Genomic DNA, 23,020 nt, shown 5'->3' with positions numbered 1-23,020 from the left:
CCACCCCTCCTTCAAGGCTTCTCAGTCCTTGCCGAGCACAGGAACCACGCTGGGTTATCTCCTCTGGGGGAGATGTGATTAGTCTGACATAGGTTTGTAATTAACCCTGACATCCTGCACACCCTAGGAGGGGCCTGTGAATCCAGGAAACCTTAATTCATATGCCACAGCGCCACCTACTGGTCAGTTAATATGGCCAAAGGCGGTAAACTCATCCCATCACTACAGGATTCGCCCCATTTCACAGATGGGCAAACAGAGCTTTTGCTCTTCTCTTTTCCCAATTCATCTAATCATATATTAAATGCCAGGCACAATGCTAGGTGTTGGGGCTTTAAAGATGCTAAGTCCTCACTAGAGGGATTTACGGAACCAGTAGGGGAGAAAAACGACATATGTGACAAAAAAGGGTACAGTGGGGACACCAAAGGGAGGCAAACCATCTTGGGGAAGAAAAAGCTTCCCTGAGGAGGTGGTGGTGACACCGGACTGAGTTTTTGAAATCCAGGAGGGGTCTGCCAGGCTGATGGGGGCGGGTTGTGGGGGGTCATTTGATTCTAAATTCAGAACTATCCCACAAGCACAGCACAGTGTGTGCCAGGAAGGGCATCTTGGTGAGAAAAGGTGGGTATGGCAAAGATCTTAGTGCGACTGGAGATACAGCTGCACAGGGGTGGGGGGTGGGAAGAGAATGGCCCAGGATTCAGGCTCCAGCACGAAGCACAGTGTGGGCCATGGTCAGCCTCCTCCACTCCCACTGTGAAGACCTTTGTCTGCCAAGGTAAGGAGTCTGAACACTATCTCCCCAACAAGGGGTCACACGAGTATGTTAAGCCAGTGAATTATCTGATGTGTTTTAGAAAAGTAACCCTGTAGATTGAGGACAGGGTGAGCTGGGCATCAGGAAAATCATTTAAGAGATTATCACTGAAGCATGGATGCTAACTCTGAACTCCAGCAACGAAAGTGGGGAAAGAGGTCAGGGGAGACAGGAGGCAGGGAGGAGACGGATTCTGTGGGGCTGGGGGAACTGGAGGTGCAGGGAGAAGCGAGTGGGGTGACCAGCTGACTCCCAGGATCCTTGGCCATTCACGTACTGGAAATAATAAGGGAGCAGATTTGGAAGGTGAGGTTGTTCTTGACATGTTAGCCCTGTGGGACTCCCACATGTAGCTGTTCAAATATTCGTCAGTGACAACCATTGACTTCAAAGTTTGCAGTCAGCGAAGAATTCCTTCAGGGGACGCAGGCCTTGGTTTTGTAATTCCTATATAATGACACTATTCAAAGCTCCTTATTTGAGGTGCAAAAAGGCTGCATAATAAAGCAGCCAAAACCACCGTGCCTTTCAACAAGCCTTTAGTCTCATGCTCATCGGCCTGCAGGTGGCTGTGGTTTGGCGGGGACCTCTGTTGCAGGGTGTGGGTCAGTGGACGTGGCTTCAGGCAGCGGTCAGGTCTGTTTCACACACCTCTCATCCTTCATGATCCAGGGCCATGAGTATGATGCTCTCATCTTCATCATCTTCTTCTTTTTAAATATATATTTTATTGATTTTTTTTACAGAGAGTAAAGGAGAGGGATAGAAACATCGATGAGAGAGAGACATCGATCGGCTGCTTCCTGCACACTCCCCACTGGGGATGTGCCCACAACCAAGGTACATGCCCTTGACTGGAATCGAACCTGGGACCCTTCAGTCCGGAGGCCAACACTCTGTCCACTGAGCCAAACCGGTTAGGGCCTCCTCTTCTTCTCTTTTTTTAAAAATATGTATTTTATTGATTTTTACAGAGAGGAAGGAAGAGGGATAGAGAGTTAGAAACATCGATGAGGGAGAAACATCGATCAGCTGCCTCCAGCAACCCCCGCCCCCCACTGGGGATGTGCCCACAACCAAGGTACATGCCCTTGACCGGAATCGAACCTGGGACCCTTCAGTCCGCAGGCCGACGCTCTATCCGCTGAGCCAAACCGGTTAGGCAGGGCCTCATCTTCTTATGGTGAATGGTAAGAGTCCACAAGGGCTAGTGAAAATGCACAATGCCTCGTAAGGCCTGGCTCCACACTTGTACGCTATGGCTAATGCCCAGCTTAAAAAATGTCATATGAATGGCTGAAGCCAACTGACATCAGTGGGACAACAATATACTACATCCTGGCCAGTGAGGCTCAGTGGTCGAGTGTCGACCTATGAACCAGGAGGTCACAGTTCAATTCCCAGTCAGGGCACGTGCCTGGGTTTTGGGCTCGATCCCCACTAGGGGGTGTGTAGGAGGCAGCTAATCAATGATTCTCTCTCATCACTGATGTTTCTATCTCTCTCTTTCTCACTTCCCTCTGAAGTCAATACAAAAATACATTTACAAATAGATACTACAGTCCTACATGCACTGCAAGGTCACACGGCAGATGGAATAAGGAATTGAAAACACTATTCAATCTACTACAGCCAGCCGTCCTCCTTGCATTGTTTGCTCTTTTCTGTCTCTCTGGTTCCAGTCATTGGCTCAACTCAGCCTTAAATGGCCTCCTGGCCACCTGTTCTACCGGAAACTGTAGAGATCACTGGATTCAGATATATAATCTTGGCTCCATTCCCAGACTTTCCCACTAGCTGTGTGATCTTGAAAAAGTCGTGTCACAGCCCTAGCCAGTTTTGCTCAGTGGATAGAGCATTGGCCTGGGGACTGAAGGGTCCGGGGTTCGATTCCGGTCAAGGGCACATGCCTGGGTTGCAGGCTCGATCCTCAGTAGGGGGTGTGCAGGAGGCAGCTGATCAATGATTCTCTCTCATTAGTGGTGTTTCTATCTCTCTCCTCCTCTCCCTTCCTCTCTGAAATCAATAAAAATATTTAAAAAGAAAAAAGAAAAAGTCACATTACATCTGAGTCTACATCATCTACTAAAAACTTACCTCATAAGATTGTCATAAAGATTAAAAGGGATGCTGTATGTGATAAACCCTTGTCCTGTGTAAAGCACACTCTTAAAGAACCAGCTTAAGGCCCTTGCTGGCATGGCTCAGTGGATAGTGTTGTCTCATGCACTGAAGGGTCACAGGTTCGATTCCCAGTCAAGGACATGGTCAAGGGCATGTACCTGAGTTGCACGTTTAATCCTAGGTCTGGGGGCATGCAGGAGGCAACCAATCGATGTGGCTCTCTCACATCAATGTTTCTTTCTCTCTCTCCCCCCTCCCTCCCTTCTTTCCACTCTCTCTGAAAAAGCAATGGGAAAAAAAAATACCCTTGGGTGAGGATTTAAAAAACAAGAACCAGTTTAAGTTCTCCCTCATCCACATAGTTTTAAATAACTATCATTTCTTTTTTTTTAATATATTTTATTGATTTTTCACAGAGAAGAAGGGAGAGAGATAGAGAGTTAGAAACATCGATGAGAGAGAAACATCGATCAGCTGCCTCCTGCACATCTCCCCACTGGGGATGTGCCCGCAACCCAGGTACATGCCCCTGACCGGAATCGAACCTGGGACCTTTCAGTCCGCAGGCCGACGCTCTATCCACTGAGCCAAACAGGCCTGGGCAATAACTGTCATTTCTTCTTCTAAGTTGGCATCTAGGCAACTTCTCTCGATACAAGAGAAGTTCCTGGAAAGTTCTTAAGAAGTACTGATCTGCCCTCCAGCCTTGTCGATTTCACTTCATTTGGAGGGCCTTGGTTTAAATTTCCCCAAGTGATTCTAATGTATTAGAGTCTCTAGCACATCATTTAACACATACTTGAATAGGTCACTATTTCATGCGTGAAAAGACTTAGATGTGAGTCCTGGTTTTTATTATCTGCAACTTGAGAATGTACTTCTACGCCTCGTTTCTCTCATGGGTGAGTCAGGGATACTCTCATCTCTACGACACAGGTGTGGTGACATTTCAATGAGGTAATGCAGTTAGGGCACTTGGCACAGTGCCTGGCACAGTAGCTAGCTGCAGTGTTACTCTGTCTTACTCAGACTATATGAAATAGTTCTACAGCTCCCAGCACAGCACGAGTCCCTAGCAGCTGTTTTACTGCATAAACACACCAGGATTTGTGGATGGAAGTTGGTGTAGTGAGAGCACTGACTGCTTCTCACAGATAATGTTCTGAAAACTCCCCACAGGTGTGACCAAGAACACACACACGCCCTGTTTCCACATAAACATGGGCTCACGGGCACGTGAGGGACACATCAAGTGCCAGGCTTCTAGCGTGAAGTCAGTTGTAAGGCAGGATGTCGAGCCCAGTGACCAGCAGTCACTTCAGGAGGAACGGAGGCTTCTCTCTCCAGCCAGGCCAGCACTGCAGGGAGGGGACACAACGCCTGTACCTACTGCCCCTCCGTTTCCACATTCTGTTTTACACTTGGTAACACACCAATCAACGGTTTTATAAGTGACGTTTATCTTTTGTGATGGCAAACACATACAGATGAAGAATATTTCACGGACATGGTAAGAGTAATTAAAGTGTCCGTTTATTCGTTTATAAACCTGGTAATATGAAAAGAAAAACTTAATTGAAGTCCGGCTTGATAGAAATACAGTGCACAACGTTGATACCGTGTTCATGGAGGCAGAAAGGCTCGGTCACCCTGTGCCTGTCACCAGGGCCCTTGAGAGAAGATCCCGTTTACCTAAGTGCCTCAGATGGCTTCAGGACCACATGCTAACGCTACACAACAAAGGGACAGGAAGGGGCGGGACAGACTGCACAGTTATAGATGCGGATAGTGAGCTAATGCACTCGACAGTCATTGCAGTGGCGCTTTGACACATCCTGAGAGTTGACCGGAGAGGAAGGTGTGAGTGTGCTGCTGGGAACCTCACTGAGACGAGCTGGGGCAGCCTCTACCCACACCCACCTGCTCTGGGGAAGGAGAGGTGAGCGGGTGAAGGAACCCTCAGACTGAAATGGAGTTACCTTTGCCTCCCTCCTGTCTCCACCCACCACAGGACACTCTGGAGTGTAAGGCACGAGAACTGGCGTGGAGAAAAGATGTGCTCCAAGCCCCAGTTCTTGGTGTGCAAAGCCATTCCTGGCTTAGATCTTTTGAAACAGGTGCTAAAAATATCCTTCCCACCTCTCCTAATTTCTGTCCTTGAGAGACAGGAAAACAAGAAGGGTTGCAAAGGATAAAAATAGCTGCGTCTAAATATCACGGGAAAAATGGCCCGTGAGAAATGCGTAATTCTTCAAGGGATGCTCTGCTCTGAGAAGTCTAGAATCTCACAAGGAATTACTAACGTTTTATGGAAAAAGGAAGGCCGAAAACGTAAACACACTTAATGCTCTTAACACAGGGCACTGGTGCTTATGAGAGTCTACCAGAGTAGACTAACAAGTCAGGCGAACAAGTCAACAGTGACAATGAAAGACGTTTAGGACTTAGCTTTTTTTTTTACTTAGCATTTCAAAGTGGAGGCCAAAATTAGTGATGGGTGAGGAAGAAAGCACATTGACTATCAACACATTAAATACCATTTTGATCCTCATTTCCTATAGGCAACTAGTTTTCTCCCAAATTCATATGTCTGGAAATGGCATGAGCCAGATGGCTCATTAAAAAAACAACAACATAAAAACTTGTGAAGTTTTTCTCCTGAAAGAGCCACTTCTGGGCACCAGGAATGGCTCCACCAAGAATATACCTCAGATTCATTAGTCTGTCCCCTCTTCTTTTCTGGGGCAGAGTTTTGTGCTAAATGACTCCAAGCTTTAAGCCTTTAGCTAAAATATTAAAGTATTTATCTAGGACAGAAGCCCAGAATGGCTTGAACTTTTCATGAAGCAGAATTAGCAAGAGGCAGAGTTTCTGTTCTCAGGCAGCCAGACCTCATGTGGGCTGTCTTGTGTGAGTTAATTGGCAAGTGTGTGGTGTATAAAGTATGCAGGTTGCCCTAGCCGGTTTGGCTCAGTGGATAGAGCATTGGCCTGCGGACCAGAAGGTCCCGGGTTTGATTCTGGTCAAGGGCATGTACCTTGGTTGCAGGCTCCTCCCTAGCCCCAGAGTGCATGCAGGAGGCAACCAATCAATGTGCTTCTTTCACATTGATATTTCTCTGTCTTTCTCTCTCTCTTCTACTCTCTCTAAAAAAGATCAATGGAAGCCCTAGCTGGTTTAGCTCAGTGGATAGAGCGTTGACCTGCTGACTGAAGGGTCCCTGCTTCGATTTTGGTCAAGGCCACATGCCTGGGTCATGGGCTTTATCCCCAGTGGGGGGCGTGCAGGAGGCAGCTGGTGAATGATTCTCTCTCATCATTGATGTTTTATCTCTCCCTTTCCCTTCCTCTCTGAAATCAATAAAAATATATTTTAAAAAATAAGAAAGATCAATGGAAAAATATCCTCAGATGAGGATTAATAACAACAAAAATAAAGTATGCAGGTTGTGGGCTGGTATGGTGACACAGGGGTCCCTGGAACCTTACTGACACTCCGTAAAGGTGGAAGCCCTTGTTTCTTGTGCACTGCTGCACCCCATCACTCAGCAGAGTGCCTGGGGTAAAACAAGAGGCCATCAATAAAACAAGGCTGGCTTGTGTGCCCTGGCCAATGTCGCTCAGTTAGTTGAGCATCGTCCCATGCACCAAGAGGCCATTGGTTCCATTTGTGCTCAGGGCATATGCCCGGGCTGCAGGTTCGACCCCTGGTAGGGGGCATGCAGGAGGCAGCCTATCCATGTTTCTCTCAATCTCTCTTTTTTTCCTCTCTTCCTCTCTCTCTTAAAAAAAATCTCTATATATAAAAGGCTAACATGCAAAGTGTCCTCTCGGGAGTTCAGCTGGGAGATTGGGAGTTCAATCACTCATTATGACGTGTGCTGACCACCAGGGGGTGGCGTGGAATGAAGGAAGGCCCTAGCTCAGGGGTGGGCAAACTTTTTTGACTCGAGGGCCACAATGGGTTCTTAAACTGGACCGGAGGGCCGGAACAAAAGCATGGATGGAGTGTTTGTATGAACTAATATAAATTCAAAGTAAACATCATTACATAAAAGGGTACAGTCTTTTTTTTTTTAGTTTTATTCATTTCAAACGGGCTGGATCCGGCCCGCGGGCCGTAGTTTGCCCATGGCTGCCCTAGCTGGTGGCCAGGGGACCCGATAAGCCCTGATCACCGGCCAGGCCTAGGGACCCTACCTATGCACAAATTTCATGCATCGGGCCTCTAATATATATATATATTATACATATATAGCATTATAGCATATGTATATGTAAATAAAATATATATTATATATGTAAATATAAATAATAATAAAATCATAATATGCTAATTAGACTGGACATACTTCCAGATGACCTTTGGGACCAAGCCACGGCAGCAGGGGCCACGAGGCAGCTGCCTTGGTGGTAGGGGCCAAGCCCCTAGCACAAATTTTGTGCATCAGGCCTCTAGTATATATATAATCTATATTGGCTTTTGTGGTGAGATGGGCTTGATTCCAAGAAATGGAACAGGAGAGTGTGGCCCAACACTCAGGGGTGGCTATACCATTAGATTGCTTTCCATGCAAAGGAAGTTTTACTGAACGATGTGCCAAACACTATTCTAAGAGCTGCGGATACAGCCATGCATGAGATTAAGGTTTGGTGTGACAGGGCAGGGCGTGCAACTAGTTGGTAAGGCAGTCAACAAACACTTTCCATAGTGATGAACTCTATAAAGGAAAGAAAACAGGGCGATGTGATGGTAAGGGGTGAGGGTGGGGGGCTTCTAAGATGACAGAGTGAATGACCCCTCTTTCCCAGGCTAGAAAGGTGCAGAGTAAGACCCTGCCTCCCAGGTGGAGCAGGGCAGCAGGCCGGATTTGTTTGATTGGTTGATTTATAAATATATTTTTATTTATTTCAGAAAGGGAGAAGGAGAGAGAGAAACATCAATGATGAGAGAGAATCATTGATTGGCTGTCTCCTGCACACCCCCTACTGGGGATCAAGCCCGCAATCAGGGCATGTGCCCTTGACCGGAATCGAACCTCGGGGATCCTTCAGTCGCAGGCAGCAGTCTTGCCCAGGAAAACCTGAATGATGCCAAGAAACAAAGTGACTGTCAGTCCAAGAAGCCTTTTTACGCCTTGAACTAGAGTGGCTTTCGGCTGCGGCTGCGGTCCCTCCCTTGGCCAGACCTGTACATACCCTCGAGGGTGGAGAGAACCCCGCCTCCCACACTCCAGCGGGGCTGCCGCCACCTCGGCCGTCCGGGTTGCACTTGCAGAAATTAACAGCGTCTGAGGCTGCGGTTCCAAAGCGGCCTGGAGAGGAGACGCCTCCAAACCGCCTTCACCTGGGCTGAGGCAGAGGCCGGGCACAGCGAGGCGCAACAAGCCCACGTGCAGGGGCGGGGCCGCGGCGGTGACGTCATGGCGCGCGTGCGCGGGGGAGGTCACGCGCGGCGTCCCCTCGCTCGGGGCCGTAAAGCGCGGAAGGTCGCGGCCCGCTTCCCAGGAGCCCCTCACGCCCTCTGCCCCACCCCCTCCCGTTCCCGGCCCCCCACCCCCTTCCCGGCCCCGAACCGGTGACCGTGGAGGCCGCTGCCGGTCCCCCGCCGGGTGCTGCTGAGCGCGGAGCCCGTGGGGCCCGTGAGGTGAGGAGACGGCGGCGGGCGCTCAGACGTCCCCGTCCGCGCGGCCTGAGCCCCCGGGACCCCGGCGCCCCTCTTTCCGCTCTGGTCTGGCTCAGGGCCGTTCCCCGCGGCCCCTCGTTTCCCGTCGGTTCTGCCGGTTCTCCCGGGAAGCCGCGGGCCCAGGCGAGAGTGGTCCGCCTGGTCTCGCTCGGTCTCCGCGGCGGCGCTCGGGCCGGCGGAGCTTGTCCCGGCCTCGGGGACCCGGCAGCGGCTGCCGCGCACCCGCTCCCCGCGTGCGGGGTGACCTCGCTGCTGGCTCCCCGCCTCGGGCTCGCACAGCCCCGCAGCGCAGAGGAGGCGTCCCGCCCGGTCTCCCCGCTGCAGGTGGCGGCGTGGTCCCGCGTGGGACGTGCGGTCCCCTGGGCTTGGCTCGCAGGTCGGACTCCGCAGCGCCCTGCGGGGCAGGCACCTGGGGACGCCGAGGCCGGGCGGCCGCTCCTGTCGGCCCCTCGGGTCTGATGCGGGTGGCACTCGGGTTTGATCCCTGAATCTTCAAGTCCATGTTGCCCAGGCCTGTGAGCCGGCGCTGGGGAGGCAGCGGGCTCGGAGATGGGGTGAGGCGGCCCAAGGGGCACCCTTTTCCGGTGCCAGGGATTTATACTAATTTCTTAAACGTGCTGATCACCTGGCACACTCGTTTGAAAAACACAGCACCCTGAACCAGGAGGCTCAGACCCTCCAGAGGGGGAGCGGGGTGTGTGTGTGTGTGTGTGAGTGTGAAGGAGTGTCCCAGGCGGCTCCTGTGCGGAGGCAGGTGTGGGAAATGCTCCCCGGGCCTCCGTGGGGCCCGCAGCGCCGTGTACACGAGGCTGTGTCCCAGGAACAGCTCAGAGGGGGTTGGAGCTGCTGTCCTCTGGCTCTTGTTGGTGTGAGCAGATCTGAACCAGCCCAGCACTGAAGTTGTTTAGCCTTTGACTTCTTAAGTGTCTTCTCTACTGACTTTCCCTCCTTTGCTATCAACCTTTGCTTTGCTTTTGCTACCAAACCTACTAGAATAGACTCTAGTTCCTTCTTTTCCTTCATTGTTTGCATCTATTTTGAATCTGTCTTCATTCCTTCCTTCCTTCCTCCCTCCTTTCTTCCCTTTCTTCCTTTCTCCCCCTTGCATTTTACTGACTCTGTTGAAGGTCATGATGAACTCATTTGTTATTATGTTTCTTCTGTCATCTTTGCAATTCTCTTTTCTCTGTTGGGGATGTGTCATGTGGTTCTGTCCTTGTAGCTACCCTTCTTTACTCTAATTTTATTCTTTTTAAAAAAATATATATTTCTTTATTGATTTCAGAGAGGAAGGGAGAAGGAGAGAGAGAGATAGAAACATCAATGATGAGAGAGAATCATTGATTGGCTGCCTCCTGCACGCCCCTGGGGATCAAACCCGAAATCCAGGCATGTGCCCTTGGCCGGAATCGAACCTGGGACCCTTCAATCCGCAGGCTGATGCTCTATCCACTGAGCCAAGCCGGCTAGGGCATCATTTTATTATTTTTAAAATATGTATGTTTTTATTCATTCAGAGAAAGGAAGTGAGAGGGAAAGAAACATCAATGATGAGAGAGAATCATTGATAGGTTGCCTCCTGCACGCTTTCTACTGGGGATTGAATCTGTAAACTGGGCAGGTTCCCAGACAGGAAAGTGAACCTAGACCTCTTGGTTCATGGGTCCACACTCAACCACTGAACCACACTGGCTGAATTAATTTAATTTAATTTTTTTAATTTAAAATTTTTTTTAGCCTTGGCCAGGTGGTTCAGTTGGTTGGAGCATTACCCTGTGCAAACATGTCCACACCGTTGCATGTTTGATTCCTGGTCAGGGCACATACCTAGGTTTTGGGTTGGCAACCAAAAGATGTTTCTCACATCAATGTTTTTCTCTCTCTTTTTCTCTCTCCCTTCCTCTCTCTAAAAAATAAAATCAATGAGGACATATGCTCAGATGAGAATTTTTATCTTTTTCAATTCCTTTTTACTTTGTCTCTCCCTCCCTCCCTGCCTCCTGCACACCCTTTACTGGGGAGGTTGAGCCTGCAACCCGGGCATGAAAAAAATAAAAATAAATAGAAGGATCCCTAGCCGGTTAGGCTCAGTGGATAGAGGGTCAGCCTGCAGACTGAAGGGTCCCAGGTTTGATTCCAGTCAAGGGCACATTCCTGGGTTGCAAGCTCGATCCCCAGTTGGGGGAGTGCAGGAGGCAGCCAGTCAATGATTCTTTCTCACCACTGATGTTTCTATCTCCCTCTCCCTTCCTCTCTGAAATCAATAAAAATATGAAATAAAAAATAAAATAAATGGAAAAAATATCCTGAGATGAGGATTAACAACAACAAGCACAAAAAAGTACAAATTTACAGTAATGGGGATGTAAAGTACAGCATAGGAAATATAGTCAATAATCTATATAGTTAAAAGCCTAAGTGACCATCACAACCGAAACAGAACAGGCTGCTTGGGGTGACTAGGCCAGCAGGGGGGTTAGTGAGGGGCGACCAAACAACCGAGCAGCAAGCTGCATGGGGCGACCAAGCCTGCAGGGGAGGCATTTGGGGACGACCAGGCCCTCCTGGGGGGGACAGTGAGGAGCAACCAGGCCAGCAGAGGGGGGCAGTGAGGGGTGACCAGGCCGGCAGGGGGGGCAGTTTGGTGTTTCTATATCTCTATCTCTCTCCCTTCTTTGAAGTCAATAAAAAATGTATACATATACATATTTAAAAATATTCCTTGTTATTTTGTTCTTTTTGATGCAATTGTAAATGGGATTGTTTTCTCAATTTCTCTTTCTGATAGTTCATTATTAGTGTATAAAAATGCAACTGGCCAAAACCGGTTTGGCTCAGTGGATAGAGCGTCGGCCTGCGGACTGAAAGGTCCCGGGTTCGATTCCGGTTAAGGGCATGTACCTGGGTTGCGGGCACATCCCCAGTGGGAGATGTGCAGGAGGCAGCTGATCGATGTTTCTGACTCTCTATCTCTCTCCCTTCCTCTCTATAAAAAATCAATAAAATATATTTAAAAAATGCAACTGATCCCTGGCCGGTGTGGCTAAGTGATTAGAGCAGTGGCCGGAGAGGGTTCAATTCCAGTCAAAGGCCCCCGGTTGGGGCTGGTCGGTTGGGACTGGTCGGGGCTTGTGGGGGGGTGGGGACCAATTGCTGTGCCTCTCACAGTGATGTTTCGCTCTCCCTCTACCTCTCCACCTCTGTCTCCACCTTCCTGTTTACCTCTCTCTCCCTCCCTTCCACTCACTAAAAAGCAATGGAAAAAAATATCCTCGGGAGGATTAAAAAAATGCAATCATTTTCTGAATATTAATTTGTATCCTGCTTTATTGAATTCATTTATTAATTCTAGCAGTTTATTGGTGGATTCTTTGTTTCTCTCTATACAATATCATGCTAACTGCAAGTAATAACAGTTTTACTTCTTTCTTTCCAATTTGGATGCCTTTTTAAAAATTAAAAAATTTCAAAATTATAGTTTGATATACAATATTAGTTTCAGGTGTACAACATAGTGAGTAGACAGTTATATAACTTATGAAGTGATCACCCCAATAAGTGTAGTACCCAGTTGACACCATGCATAGTTATTAATACTAGAGGCCCAGTGCACAAAATTCGTGCACGGGGGAGGGGGGGTTGCCCTCAGTCCAGCCTGCGCCTCTCCAATCCAGGACATCCCTCTCACAATCCAGCACCACTGGCTCCTAACTGCTCACCTGCCTGATTGCCCCTAACAGCCCCCCTTGCTTGCCTGGTCACCCACAATTGCCCTGCCCCTGCTGGCCTGGTTGCCCCTAACTACCTCTCTCTTTTTTTTCTTGTCTGTTTGCTCTGGCTAGGACTTCCAGTACTGTGTTGAATACAAATGGTCAAAGTGGACCATCTTGTCTTGTTCTTGAACTTAAAGCTTTCAGCTATTCACTCTTGAGTATGATGTTAGATGTGGGTTTGTCATATATGGTCTTTATTATGTTAAGGTATGGTTCCCTCTATCCTCACTTTGCTGATTTTTTTTTTTTTATATATAAAGGATTGTGTCAAATGCATTTTCTGCATCTGTTGATATGATCATATGATTTTTATCCTTCATTTTGCTTATGTGGTGTGTCATGCTACTTGATTTTCATATTGAACCAAGCTTGCATCCTGGGAATAAATCCCACCTGATCATGGTGTATAGTCTTTATAATGTATTGCTGAATTTGGTGTGTTAATATTTTGTTGAGGAAATTTGTCTGAAGGTATCTTTTGATTTCTTCCTTGATTTTTTTTTTATTATTATTGATTTTTTACAGAGAGGAAGGGAGAGGGATAGAGAGTTAGAAACATCGATGAGAGAGAAACATCTATCTGCTGCCTCCTGCACACTCCCTACTGGGGAAGTGTCTGCAACCGAGGTACATGCCCTTGACCGGAATTGAACCTGGGACGCTTCAGTCCGCAGGCGGACACTCTGTCCACTGAGCCAAACCAGTTAGGGCTCTTCCTTGATCTTGTTGTTAACCCATTCATTGTTTTAGCAGCATGTTATTTAGTCTTCATGTGTTTGTGTGTTTTTGTGTGTGTGTGTGTGTGTGTGTGTGTGTGTGTTTTCAGTTTTCTTCTTGTCATTGATTTCCAGTTTTATACCATTGTGGTGAGAGAAAATGCTTGGTGATTTCAATCATCTTAAATTTATGGATACTTGTTGTGTGGTCTATCCTAGAAAATGTTTCATGTGCACTTGAAAAGAATGTCTGTTCTGCTGCTTTTGGGTGAATTGTCCTAAAAATATCAATCATGCCTACCTGGTCTAATGTGTCATTTAAGGCTACGGTGTCCTTGTTAATTTTCTACCTGGATGACTATCCATTGATATTAATGGGGTGTTAAATCCCTATTATGACTGTATTACTGTCTGTCTTTCTCTTTATATCTGTGAATATTTGTTTTATATATTTAAATACACACACACACACACACACACACACACACACACACACACACACTAGTGGCCTGGTGTACGAATTCATGCACATTGAAAGGAAATTAATTAGAAAAAATACTTTAATGGTATTTGCCCTTTTTCTATAATAGAAGTGTCAACCAAATTCACAATGACAGATGGAAACGCATGCGTGAGTCAACTTAGCCTTTTACATATGTAGAAAAAACTTGCTTAATTAGACCTGCTTTGTGATGTAGCTTAACTTTTTCCAGCTCAGTGAAGCACCCCAACTTCTCTTTCAGGTAATTGTCAGCAACACGCAGTAAATATCAACATGAAGCAGATTATTATTGTAGATCACGCAGGCAGAACAAAGGGTAAAATATTTAACTGCAGCAGTGTTTGACTATGTTCTGTGTAGTGAGAAAAGCTAAAGTCATTTTCAAGGTCCACCATTTCTTACTTCTTTTCATTCGGGTCAAGTTTCTGAACTTTCTAAATCTTCGTTTTCCGGCTAATGAAAAGAAAATAGGATTTCACTGAGTCTCCTATCTAGGTACTCCAGGATTTCTGTGAGGATCAAATGAGATGAGGTGCGGGAAAATGCTACACAGACATTTGGTTAGAGTGTGAAATGTTTGCACCTGGCTATAAAGCAAGTCATGTTCCTGGGCTGAAGAAACTGCAAGGAGGCTAGTCGTTGCTAGAGAGAGGAAGCTGTGCGTTGCTACGTGACATCATTAATAGGCGTCCATTTCCCGGCTGGGCTGGGCTGTGGGCTGCATCTTGTGCCATGGATCTTGGCAGCGTCGGCTGCGATTTGGTGGACTGTCACTCTGGGATGTTGGTGCGGCCTGTATCTCACCTGGGGAAGCCGAGTGTTGCTTCGTGGGCGCCAGGTCCACGGTGCCGTTTCTCTGTAAATGGCCAGTGCATGTCATGGCAGCTCCTGCATTGAGCGTTTGTGCCCTGGTGGTCAGTGTGCATCATAGCAACCGGTTGGACAGTTGGACACTTAGCATATTAGCCTTTATATATATATATATATATATATATATATATATATATATACACATACATATACACACACACACACACACACATTGGGTGTGTAGATGTTTATGAGTTATAACTATTATTAGATTGATCCCTTTATCATTATGGAATGCCCTTCTTTGTCTCTTGTTACATTCCTTGTTTGAAAGTCTATTTTGCCCAGCTGGTATGGCTCAGTGATTGAGCATAGACCCTTGAACCAGAAGGTCACAGTTCAATTTCTAGTCAGAGCACATACCCAGGGTTGCAGGCTCGATCCCCAGTAGGGGGTGTGCAGGAGGCAGCATATCAATGATTCTCTCTCATCACTAATGTTTCTATCTCTCTCCCTCTCCCTTCCTCTTTGAAATAAATAAAAACATTTTTTAAAAAGAAAGTCTATTTTGCCCAATATAAGTATTGGTACCTCAGCTTTGTTTTTCATTTTCCATTTGCATGAAATATCTTTTCTATCCCTTTCAGTCTATGTATGTCTTTCTATCTGAATGGGTGTCTTCATGGCAGCATATATATATGTACAGTTCTTGTTTTTTTTTTTTTTTCATTCAGCCACCCTATATCTTCTAAATGGAACATTTAGTCCATTGATATATAAAGTAATTATGGATAGGTAAGTAGGTATTGCCATTTTAATTGTTTTCTGATTGTTTTTGTAGTCCTCTGGTCCTTTCTTATTCTCTTGCTCTCTTATATTGTAGTTAAGCGGTTATCAACCTGTGGGTCGCTACCCCTTTGGAGGTCGAACGACCCTTTCACAGGGGGTCGCCTAATTACATCCTGCATATCAGATATTTACATTACGATTCATAACAGTATTACAGTTATGAAGTAGCAACAAAAATAATTTTATGGTTGGGGGTCACCACAACATGAGGAACTATATTAAAGGGTTGCAGCATTAGGAAGGTTGAGAACCACTGTTGTAGTTGGTGATTTTTTGTAGTGTTGTGCTTGGATTCCTTTCTCTTTATTTCTTGTACTAGAGGCCTGGTGCACAAAATTCGTGCATGGGTAGGGTCCCTAGGCCTGGCCAGCGATCAGGGCTAAGCAGGTTCTCTGCCTCCCCGCCTCCTCCTTCCCTTGTCACCCACACACCACCACCACACAGTTCCCCTCATCTCCACGCCACCTCCTTCCCTGCTTCTTCAGCGCCATCCGCCACTGGTCGCCCGCCATGTTCCATGCCGCCCCCTGGTGGTCAGCGCAAGTCATAGCGAGCAATTGAACTCCCATTTTCCCGGTCTAACTCCCCAGGGGACACTTTACATATTAGCTATACACACACACACACACACACACACACACACACATACACACACACATACATACATATACACACACGGGTAGATAGATAGATAGATAGATAGATAGATATAGATAGACAGACAGACGAGAGGCCTGGTGCGCTCGGGGGGAGGGGGTTCCCTCAGCCCAGCCTGTGCCCTCTTGCAGTTCGGGAGCCCTCAGGGGATGTCCGACTGACATGGAGGCGGGAGAGGCTCCCACCACCGCCACTGTGCTCGCCAGCCATGAGCCCTTCCTACATTTCCTACTTTTACCTTTATATTTTATAGTTGGTTGATGGATTGCTTTTACTAAATGTTTGCCTTTTTCAGTAAGCATTTTTCTTTGCTATATTTTCTTATTCATATTTTTTATCTTTTCTACTTACAGAGGTATATTTAACACTTCTGGTAATGCTGGTAAAGTAGTGAGCTCCTTTACCTTTATCTTCTCTAGGAAACTTTTTCCTATTCTAAATGATAGTCTTGCTGGGTGGGGTAATCTTGGTTGTAGGTCTTTGCTTTTTTTCATCCCTTTGGTTGTTTTGTGCCAGTCCCTTCTGGCCTGCTAAGTTTCTGTTGAGAAATCAGCTGATAGTCTTATGGAAACTCCCTGGCACGTAACCAACTACTTTTCTCTTGCTACTTTCAAATTTATTTCTTTGTTTTTAACCTTTGGTATTTTTATTATGATGTGTCTTGATTTGGGCCTGTTTGGGTTCATCTTGTTTGGAACTCTTGGCACTTCGTGGACTTGTATGTCTATTTCCTTCACCAGGTTAGGGAACTTTTCTGTCATTAGTTTTTCAAATAGGTTTTCAATTTCTTTCTCTCTCTCTCCTATTCTGGCACCCCCATGATGAGACTGTTGGTACACGTGAAGTGGCCCCAGATTATAGCTTACAGGGAGACTAGCTGTATGGAGAAGCGGCTATCTTGAGACAGTTTCACAGGGACCATGGATGGGAGGCATGGTGGCCAAAATAATTAGTCCCCAGTTGGATGGGATTTCTCTTGGGACACTGTCTCAGTTCTGGGAGTCCTCTCTGATGGATGGGTGTCAACATCTTGGCCTTAGACAGTTTGGGCTGATGTGGAGCCGACTGTGGGTGCTGAGGCTGGTATGGAAGGTGGTGGTGGTGAGTTTACTAGCCATGTGCTGCCCTGATGTCCACTTGTTTGCACCCTGTCATCTTACATCCTCATCTTATACCTCAATGATTGCATAGTCCGCCAGCGGGTCTTACTTCAATTCTGTTTTGCAGTTCTGTTCAAACCTTGCCTTGTCCCGTTCAGCCTGTAGCAATCCATTATGGGAGAGTGGGCCAAGTCAGACAAGCATCCAGAGTCTTCCGTGGTCTGGGTCCACCTGACTTCAGTCCCTGCTACCAGCACTCAGAGACCAAGGCCTCCAAGCCTGGTCCCTTACTCTCATCCGCAAGTACCCGTGGTCAGACTTGGCTGTAACAATTGTGTGTGCTTCTTGTCGCTCTTTGTCCAGATCGTACCCCTTCAAGGCTCAGCTTAAGTCCTACTTCTTTTTTTTTTGTTTTGTTAGTATATTTTATTGATTTTTGTACAGAGAGGAAGGGAGAGGGAGAGAGAGCTAGAAACATCGATCAGCTGCCTCCTGCACACCCCCTTTTGGGGATGTGCCCACAACTGAGGTACATGTCCTTGACCGGAACTGAACCCGGGACCCTTCAGTCTGCAGGCATTGGCTCCATCCACTGAGCCAAACCGGTTATGGCAAGTCCTACTTCTTATATGACTGCTCTCCCTTCTCTAACTTACATTTAGTCATCTGTAGAAACGTGTGCTTGGTTATAACCTGTGTCTCGTGTAACTGATCAACCTGATTAATCATCCTCTGCTTTTCTGGAAAAAACATCTGCCTTAAATCTGCACCACATCACCTGTGGAAACACGAGGCAGGCCATCCTTCACTTAGGCCTGCGCCCCTTGTCTCTCTTTCCTTCTCCAGGACCTCAGTCTTCTAATTGACTCCCCTTTCTCACCCATCTCTTTGCCTGTACTGGGTCGTCCCATAGCAGTGAAGTATATTTTTTTAAATATGTTTTTATTGATTTTCTTTAGAGAGAGAGGAAGGGAGATGGTGAGACGATAGAAACATCATTGGTAGAGAAATAGTGACCAGCTGCCTCCTGCATGCCCCCTACTGGGGATGGAGTCCACAACCCAGGCATATCGCCAGACTGGGAATTGAACCAGTGACCTCTTGGTGCATGGGATGATGTTCAATCCACTAAGCCACGCTGGCCGGCCCAGTGAAATATTCTTAACTCCCATCTTTAAAAACAATCAGCTAACCTTGCTCTATCCGCATCCTTCCCTCACTTCTGCCCCACTTTTCTGCTCCTTGTCAGAGCAAACTAACAAAGCTGTCCCCACTCCCACATCTTGCTTATCTTCAGTTTGCTCTTGTCTGTATTTCCTCTTTTTCTCTCCCCTGAAAATGTTCTTCTTGAGGATATCAGGGCCTCCGTGCTCTCAGATCCCAGTGGACACTCTGGCACCTGCCTCACCCTTAGCACCCTCTATACTTAACCATTTCTTGGAACCTGTGCCTGGTTTTCCTTCTACCTTACTAACAATTGCTCCTTCTTTGTCTCTTTAGCCATTTGCCTTTGTCTGTACATTTTGATTCTGCCACTGCGTCCCGTCCTGTCTCTAGTCTTATCTTTCTCTTCTCAGTCTGAATGCTGGGGAGCCTCAGAGTTCTTGTTCCTCGAAATGTTAGGGCTTTCAACACCGTGCATATGCTAATGACACCCAGCCTACTTCCCATTTCAGACTTGTGTATCCAGCTGCTGCTTACTGTTTCCACGTGGATGCAGATGGGTATATTGTACTTAACTCTAAAAGTTGAATGTTCAGCCCTAACTGGTTTGGCTCGGTGGATAGAGCGTTGGCTGCGGACTGAAAGGTCCCAGGTTCGATTCCAGTCAAGGGCATGTACCTTGGTGTGGACACATCCCCAGTGGGAGGTGTGCAGGAGGCAGCTGATCGGTGTTTCTCTCTCATCGATGTTTCTAACTCTCTATCCCTCTCCCTTCCTCTCTGTAAAAAATCAATAAAATATTTTAAAAAATAAAAAATAAAAAAATAAAAGTTGAACGTTCAAATGTATTCACACACACTCACACACATACATGTACACACTCACCCTCAGCCTCCCAGGCTCACTCCCTGTTCCTTCCTGCTCCTTAGTGGCCCTAATTACTTAACCCAGAAACATCATTCTTAATTCTCCTTCTTTGTATGTTAACATCCAATTTGTTGGCAAGTACGTTCTGTCATTTTTACTTCCAAAACGGTCTAGTCATGTCTCTGACTCCACTGCCCCCTCCTTGTCTAAGCCACCATGACGTCCCCTGGAATACGGCTATAGTTTACCAACCCATCCCTGCTGTTCCTCTCATTCTGCAATCCAGTCTCCACCATGGAGCCACACTGATCTTGGAAAATAGATCATTTCGTTCTCTCCTTTAGTATTTTCCTGGGCACTTGGAATAAAATCCCCACATCCAAGGGCGGTGTGTAGTGGCTTTCTGCCTGCCTCCAGTTTTCCCTTAGATCCTGGCCCGCTTGCTCCTCACGCTGGGGTCAGGCTGGCGTCCTCTCTGTGCTTGGGCTCATCAAGGTCTGTCTCCCGTCAGGGCCGCAGACACTTGTTCCTCGGTCTGGAACACGCTGGTAGCTGCTTCCATTTTGTCCATCACGTCTTTTCACAATGTCACCTTCTCTCCTGACCACGGTATTAAAATTAGTTACTCTCTGTGACTTGCTTTGTTTATTGCCGCCACTTTCGCATACACACTCACACAGCCTCATCCTCTCTCAGATGTAAGTTACTAAAGGCTGGGACCTCCTCGTTATTGCTCGCTGCTGTATCGAAGTTAGCACAATGTATGGGACTCAGTCAGTCTTCACCTACTTGCTAAATGAACAACGATTGTTTTTATTTCATCCTCTTTTCTCACGAATCGTATGCACTCAGCACAGTAGAATGAAATATGTTTGGTTTTTCTGTCTAGGTCAAGTGCTTGGGAACTCCTCCTGACTGAGTGAGCGCACGCCTCCCATTGCTGACAGACGTGATGTTTTACCGGTTGCTATCGGTGGTCCAAAGACAAAGAACCAGCCGAGGATGGCAGAACTGGCCCTCAGCCAGAAGCGGTGCATCAGCGGCCGAGGCGCATTCTGTCGCCCTGCCTGCCCAGGCGCAGGTGGTCATCTGTGGCGGGGGAATCATGGGCACATCCGTGGCCTATCACCTGTCCAAGATGGGGTGGAAGGACATTGTCCTTTTGGAGCAGGGCAGGTAAGGATCCACTGGGCATGACTCCCTCCTTCCCTCTCCTCCTTGTGGTGATCCTGTCTCACCACTAGCTAATCAGTGTTGCTAGGAGCATGAGAAGAATCACAGGTGGAAATCCTGTACTGGGCTTTGGTGATGCTTAAAACTCATGTTTCCTGGTTTTGGAGAGCTGGCAGAGTCCCGCAAACCAAGTGTCTGAAGCATGTGTTTATTCACGTTCAGAGCACATCTTGGCATCTGTTCTCCTTCTCATAGTCAGGCAGCAACACAAATCCTGGGGCCAAGAGCTCCCTCTAGGAGTCAGAATGAAATTGCCTGTATCCTGCTCTATTTGTTTGTTTGTTTTTAATATATATATATTTTTATTGATTTCCGAGAAGAAAGGAGAGGGAGAGAGAAATAGAAACATCAGTGATGAAAGAGAATCATTGATTGGCTGATGCCTGCATACCCCACACTGGGGATTGAGGCCACAACGTGGGCATGAGCCCTGACTGGAGATCGAACCATGATCTCCTGGTTTATAGGCTGACGCTCAAGCACTGAGCCACGCAGGCCAGGCTGCTTTATTTTTTTTTTTTGTTTTTCATTTAAGTAAGTTATTTTGAAAGAATTTAGGATTTACAGATAAATTGAGTATACAGGAGGGAGTTCCCATCGAACTTACCTCCACTTTCACTTGTTATTAACATCCTATATTATGGTACGAACTCAGTAATGAACCAACATTGATATGTTGTTATTAACTATAGTTCATAGCTTTTTTGAATTCTTCATTTTACCCCTAGTGTTTTTTATCTGTTTCAGGCTTTTGTTGTTCTTTTGCCTACAACAAATTGGACATTTTAAAAAAGTTTATTATTTCTTAAAAGGCAATACATTGACATGAGTCAGAATAGAAAATTGTAGAAGAGTGTCCAGGGAAAGTCTTTCTACCATCCCTGACCTCTGGCTTCAGGTTTCCCTCACTGGAGGCAAGTTAAGTTCCTGATGAATCGGACCAGATGCTCTCTCCACATAGGAACAGATCTGTGTTCTTCAGTATATATTGGTGTAAATGGGTGTTCATTTATTTATTCCCTGTTTTATACAAGCGGTAGCATTCCTTGCCTTGCTTTTCTCAATAGGATTGTTCCACATTGTGGGATAAAAGCTTTCTTATTCCTTTTTCATGGCTGTATAGTATCCCACTGTGTAGGTGAACTCCAAAATTTCAAATCAGTGTCATGTCGACGGACATGTAGGTGTTTCCATCTTTCGACAGACTGAACAGTGCTGCAGTTGGGACTTGAACTGGCTGCATTCATAGGTATGAGTCCACTTAACAGCCTTGTGATCCATCCTACAGGCTGGCTGCTGGCTCTACGAGGTTCTGTGCAGGCATCATAAGCACTGCCAGGCACTTGGGCATTGAGCAGAAGATGGCAGACTATTCAAACAAACTGTACCAGCAGCTAGAGCAAGAAACAGGGATCCAAACAGGTAAGCAGGGGTCTGCCATTTTCTGCTGTGCCCATCCCCAGACTCTGTTCCTGGGACTGTGTGTGGTCCCCAGGAGCTGGCCTGGTGAGTGGTCATTCAGACCTGAGTTGTAGTTTGGGCTCTGCCACTAGTCAGAGTATTACTTTGGGCAAGTCATTTTGCTTTTGAGCTGTCTTTGTTTCCCTATTTTTATTTTATTATTTTTAAAAAATATGTTCTTGCCGAAGCCGGTTTGGCTCAGTGGATAGAGCGTCGTCGGCTTGCGGACTGAAGGGTCCCGGGTTCGATTCCGGCCAGGGGCATGTGCCTGGGTTGTGGGCACATCCCCAGTGGGGGATGTGCGGGAGGCAGCTGATCAATGTTTTTCTCTCATCGATGTTTCTAACTCTCTATCTCTCTCCCTTCCTCTCTGTGAAAAATCAATAAAATATATTAAAAAAAAGTATGTTCTTGTTGATTTCAGAGAGGAAAGGAGAGGCAGAAAGAGAGGGAGAGAAAGAAACATCAATGATGAGAGAGAATCATCAATGGGCTGTCTCCTGCATGCCCCCTGTTGGGGATTGAACCCACCACCTGGACATGTGCCCAGACCAGGAATTGAACCTTGACCTCCTGGTTCATGGGTTGAATGATCAACCACTGAGCCACACCAGCCAAGCTTTGTTTTCCTGTTTTTAAAATGAGGAGATTCAATCATCATTCCAGATCCTTGTCAGATGCTGTAATTCTTGTGATATTAAGGTTTTCCTGGGCCATTTCCTATATATTTCACTTGAAGTGTAGTAAGTGGCAGCATTGGCTCCACAGGGGGAGGAGGAGGAATTTAAGTTAGGTGCTTGGGCTGAGACCGGTTTGGCTCAGTGGATAGAGCCTCGGCCTGCAGACTGAGAGGTCCCAGGTTCGATTCCGGTCAAGGGCATGTGCCTGGGTTGCGGGCATATCCCCAGTGGGAGATGTGCGGGAGGCAGCTGGTCGATGGTTCTCTCTCATCGATGTTTCTAACTCTCTATCTCTCTATCTCTCTCCCTTCCTCTCTGTAAAAAATCAATAAAATATATTTAAAAAAAAAAAAAAAAGGTGCTTGGAAGCTAAATCAGAGTTTGACCCATTGAAGTACCAGTCACTAGTAAGGATGTTCCTGACTCTACAGCGTTCACACGTTTCTCCTTACCTGTGTAATTTGGGGAGAAGGACTAGCTAGGTAGCTCTGGAGTGAGTAGGAACTGTCCCAGGAAGAGGAGGACCCATCTACACGATGGTCCCATACGATCGAAAGCAGAAAGAATGGCTGTCAGTTT

The 23,020-nt window shown here is 46.8% G+C and overlaps 1 protein-coding gene across 4 annotated transcripts in view; it reads left to right on the top strand.

Annotated features, from left to right (window-relative positions):
* Nucleotides 1-23,020, top strand: part of PDPR (pyruvate dehydrogenase phosphatase regulatory subunit) — a 67,635-nt gene that overhangs the window by 22,834 nt on the left and 21,781 nt on the right. Inside the window, exons 1-3 of one of the 4 annotated variants that reach the window (XM_036345169.1) lie at nt 8,454-8,590; nt 19,957-20,243; nt 21,589-21,722. In XM_036345169.1, the coding sequence (XP_036201062.1) occupies nt 20,020-20,243; nt 21,589-21,722 (358 nt within the window). In that variant the 5' untranslated portion in view covers nt 8,454-8,590; nt 19,957-20,019. Of the gene's footprint in view, nt 1-8,453; nt 8,591-19,956; nt 20,244-21,588; nt 21,723-23,020 lie in introns of those variants that run through there. The other 3 variants (XM_036345173.1, XM_036345170.1, XM_036345172.1) reach the window with 3 other exon arrangements.

Source organism: Myotis myotis, unplaced genomic scaffold (assembly GCF_014108235.1).
Source record: "Myotis myotis isolate mMyoMyo1 unplaced genomic scaffold, mMyoMyo1.p scaffold_m19_p_19, whole genome shotgun sequence".
Lineage (NCBI taxonomy): Eukaryota > Metazoa > Chordata > Mammalia > Chiroptera > Vespertilionidae > Myotis > Myotis myotis.
Note: the sequence above shows the minus strand (reverse complement) of the source record. Positions and strands in the feature narration are given on the sequence as shown.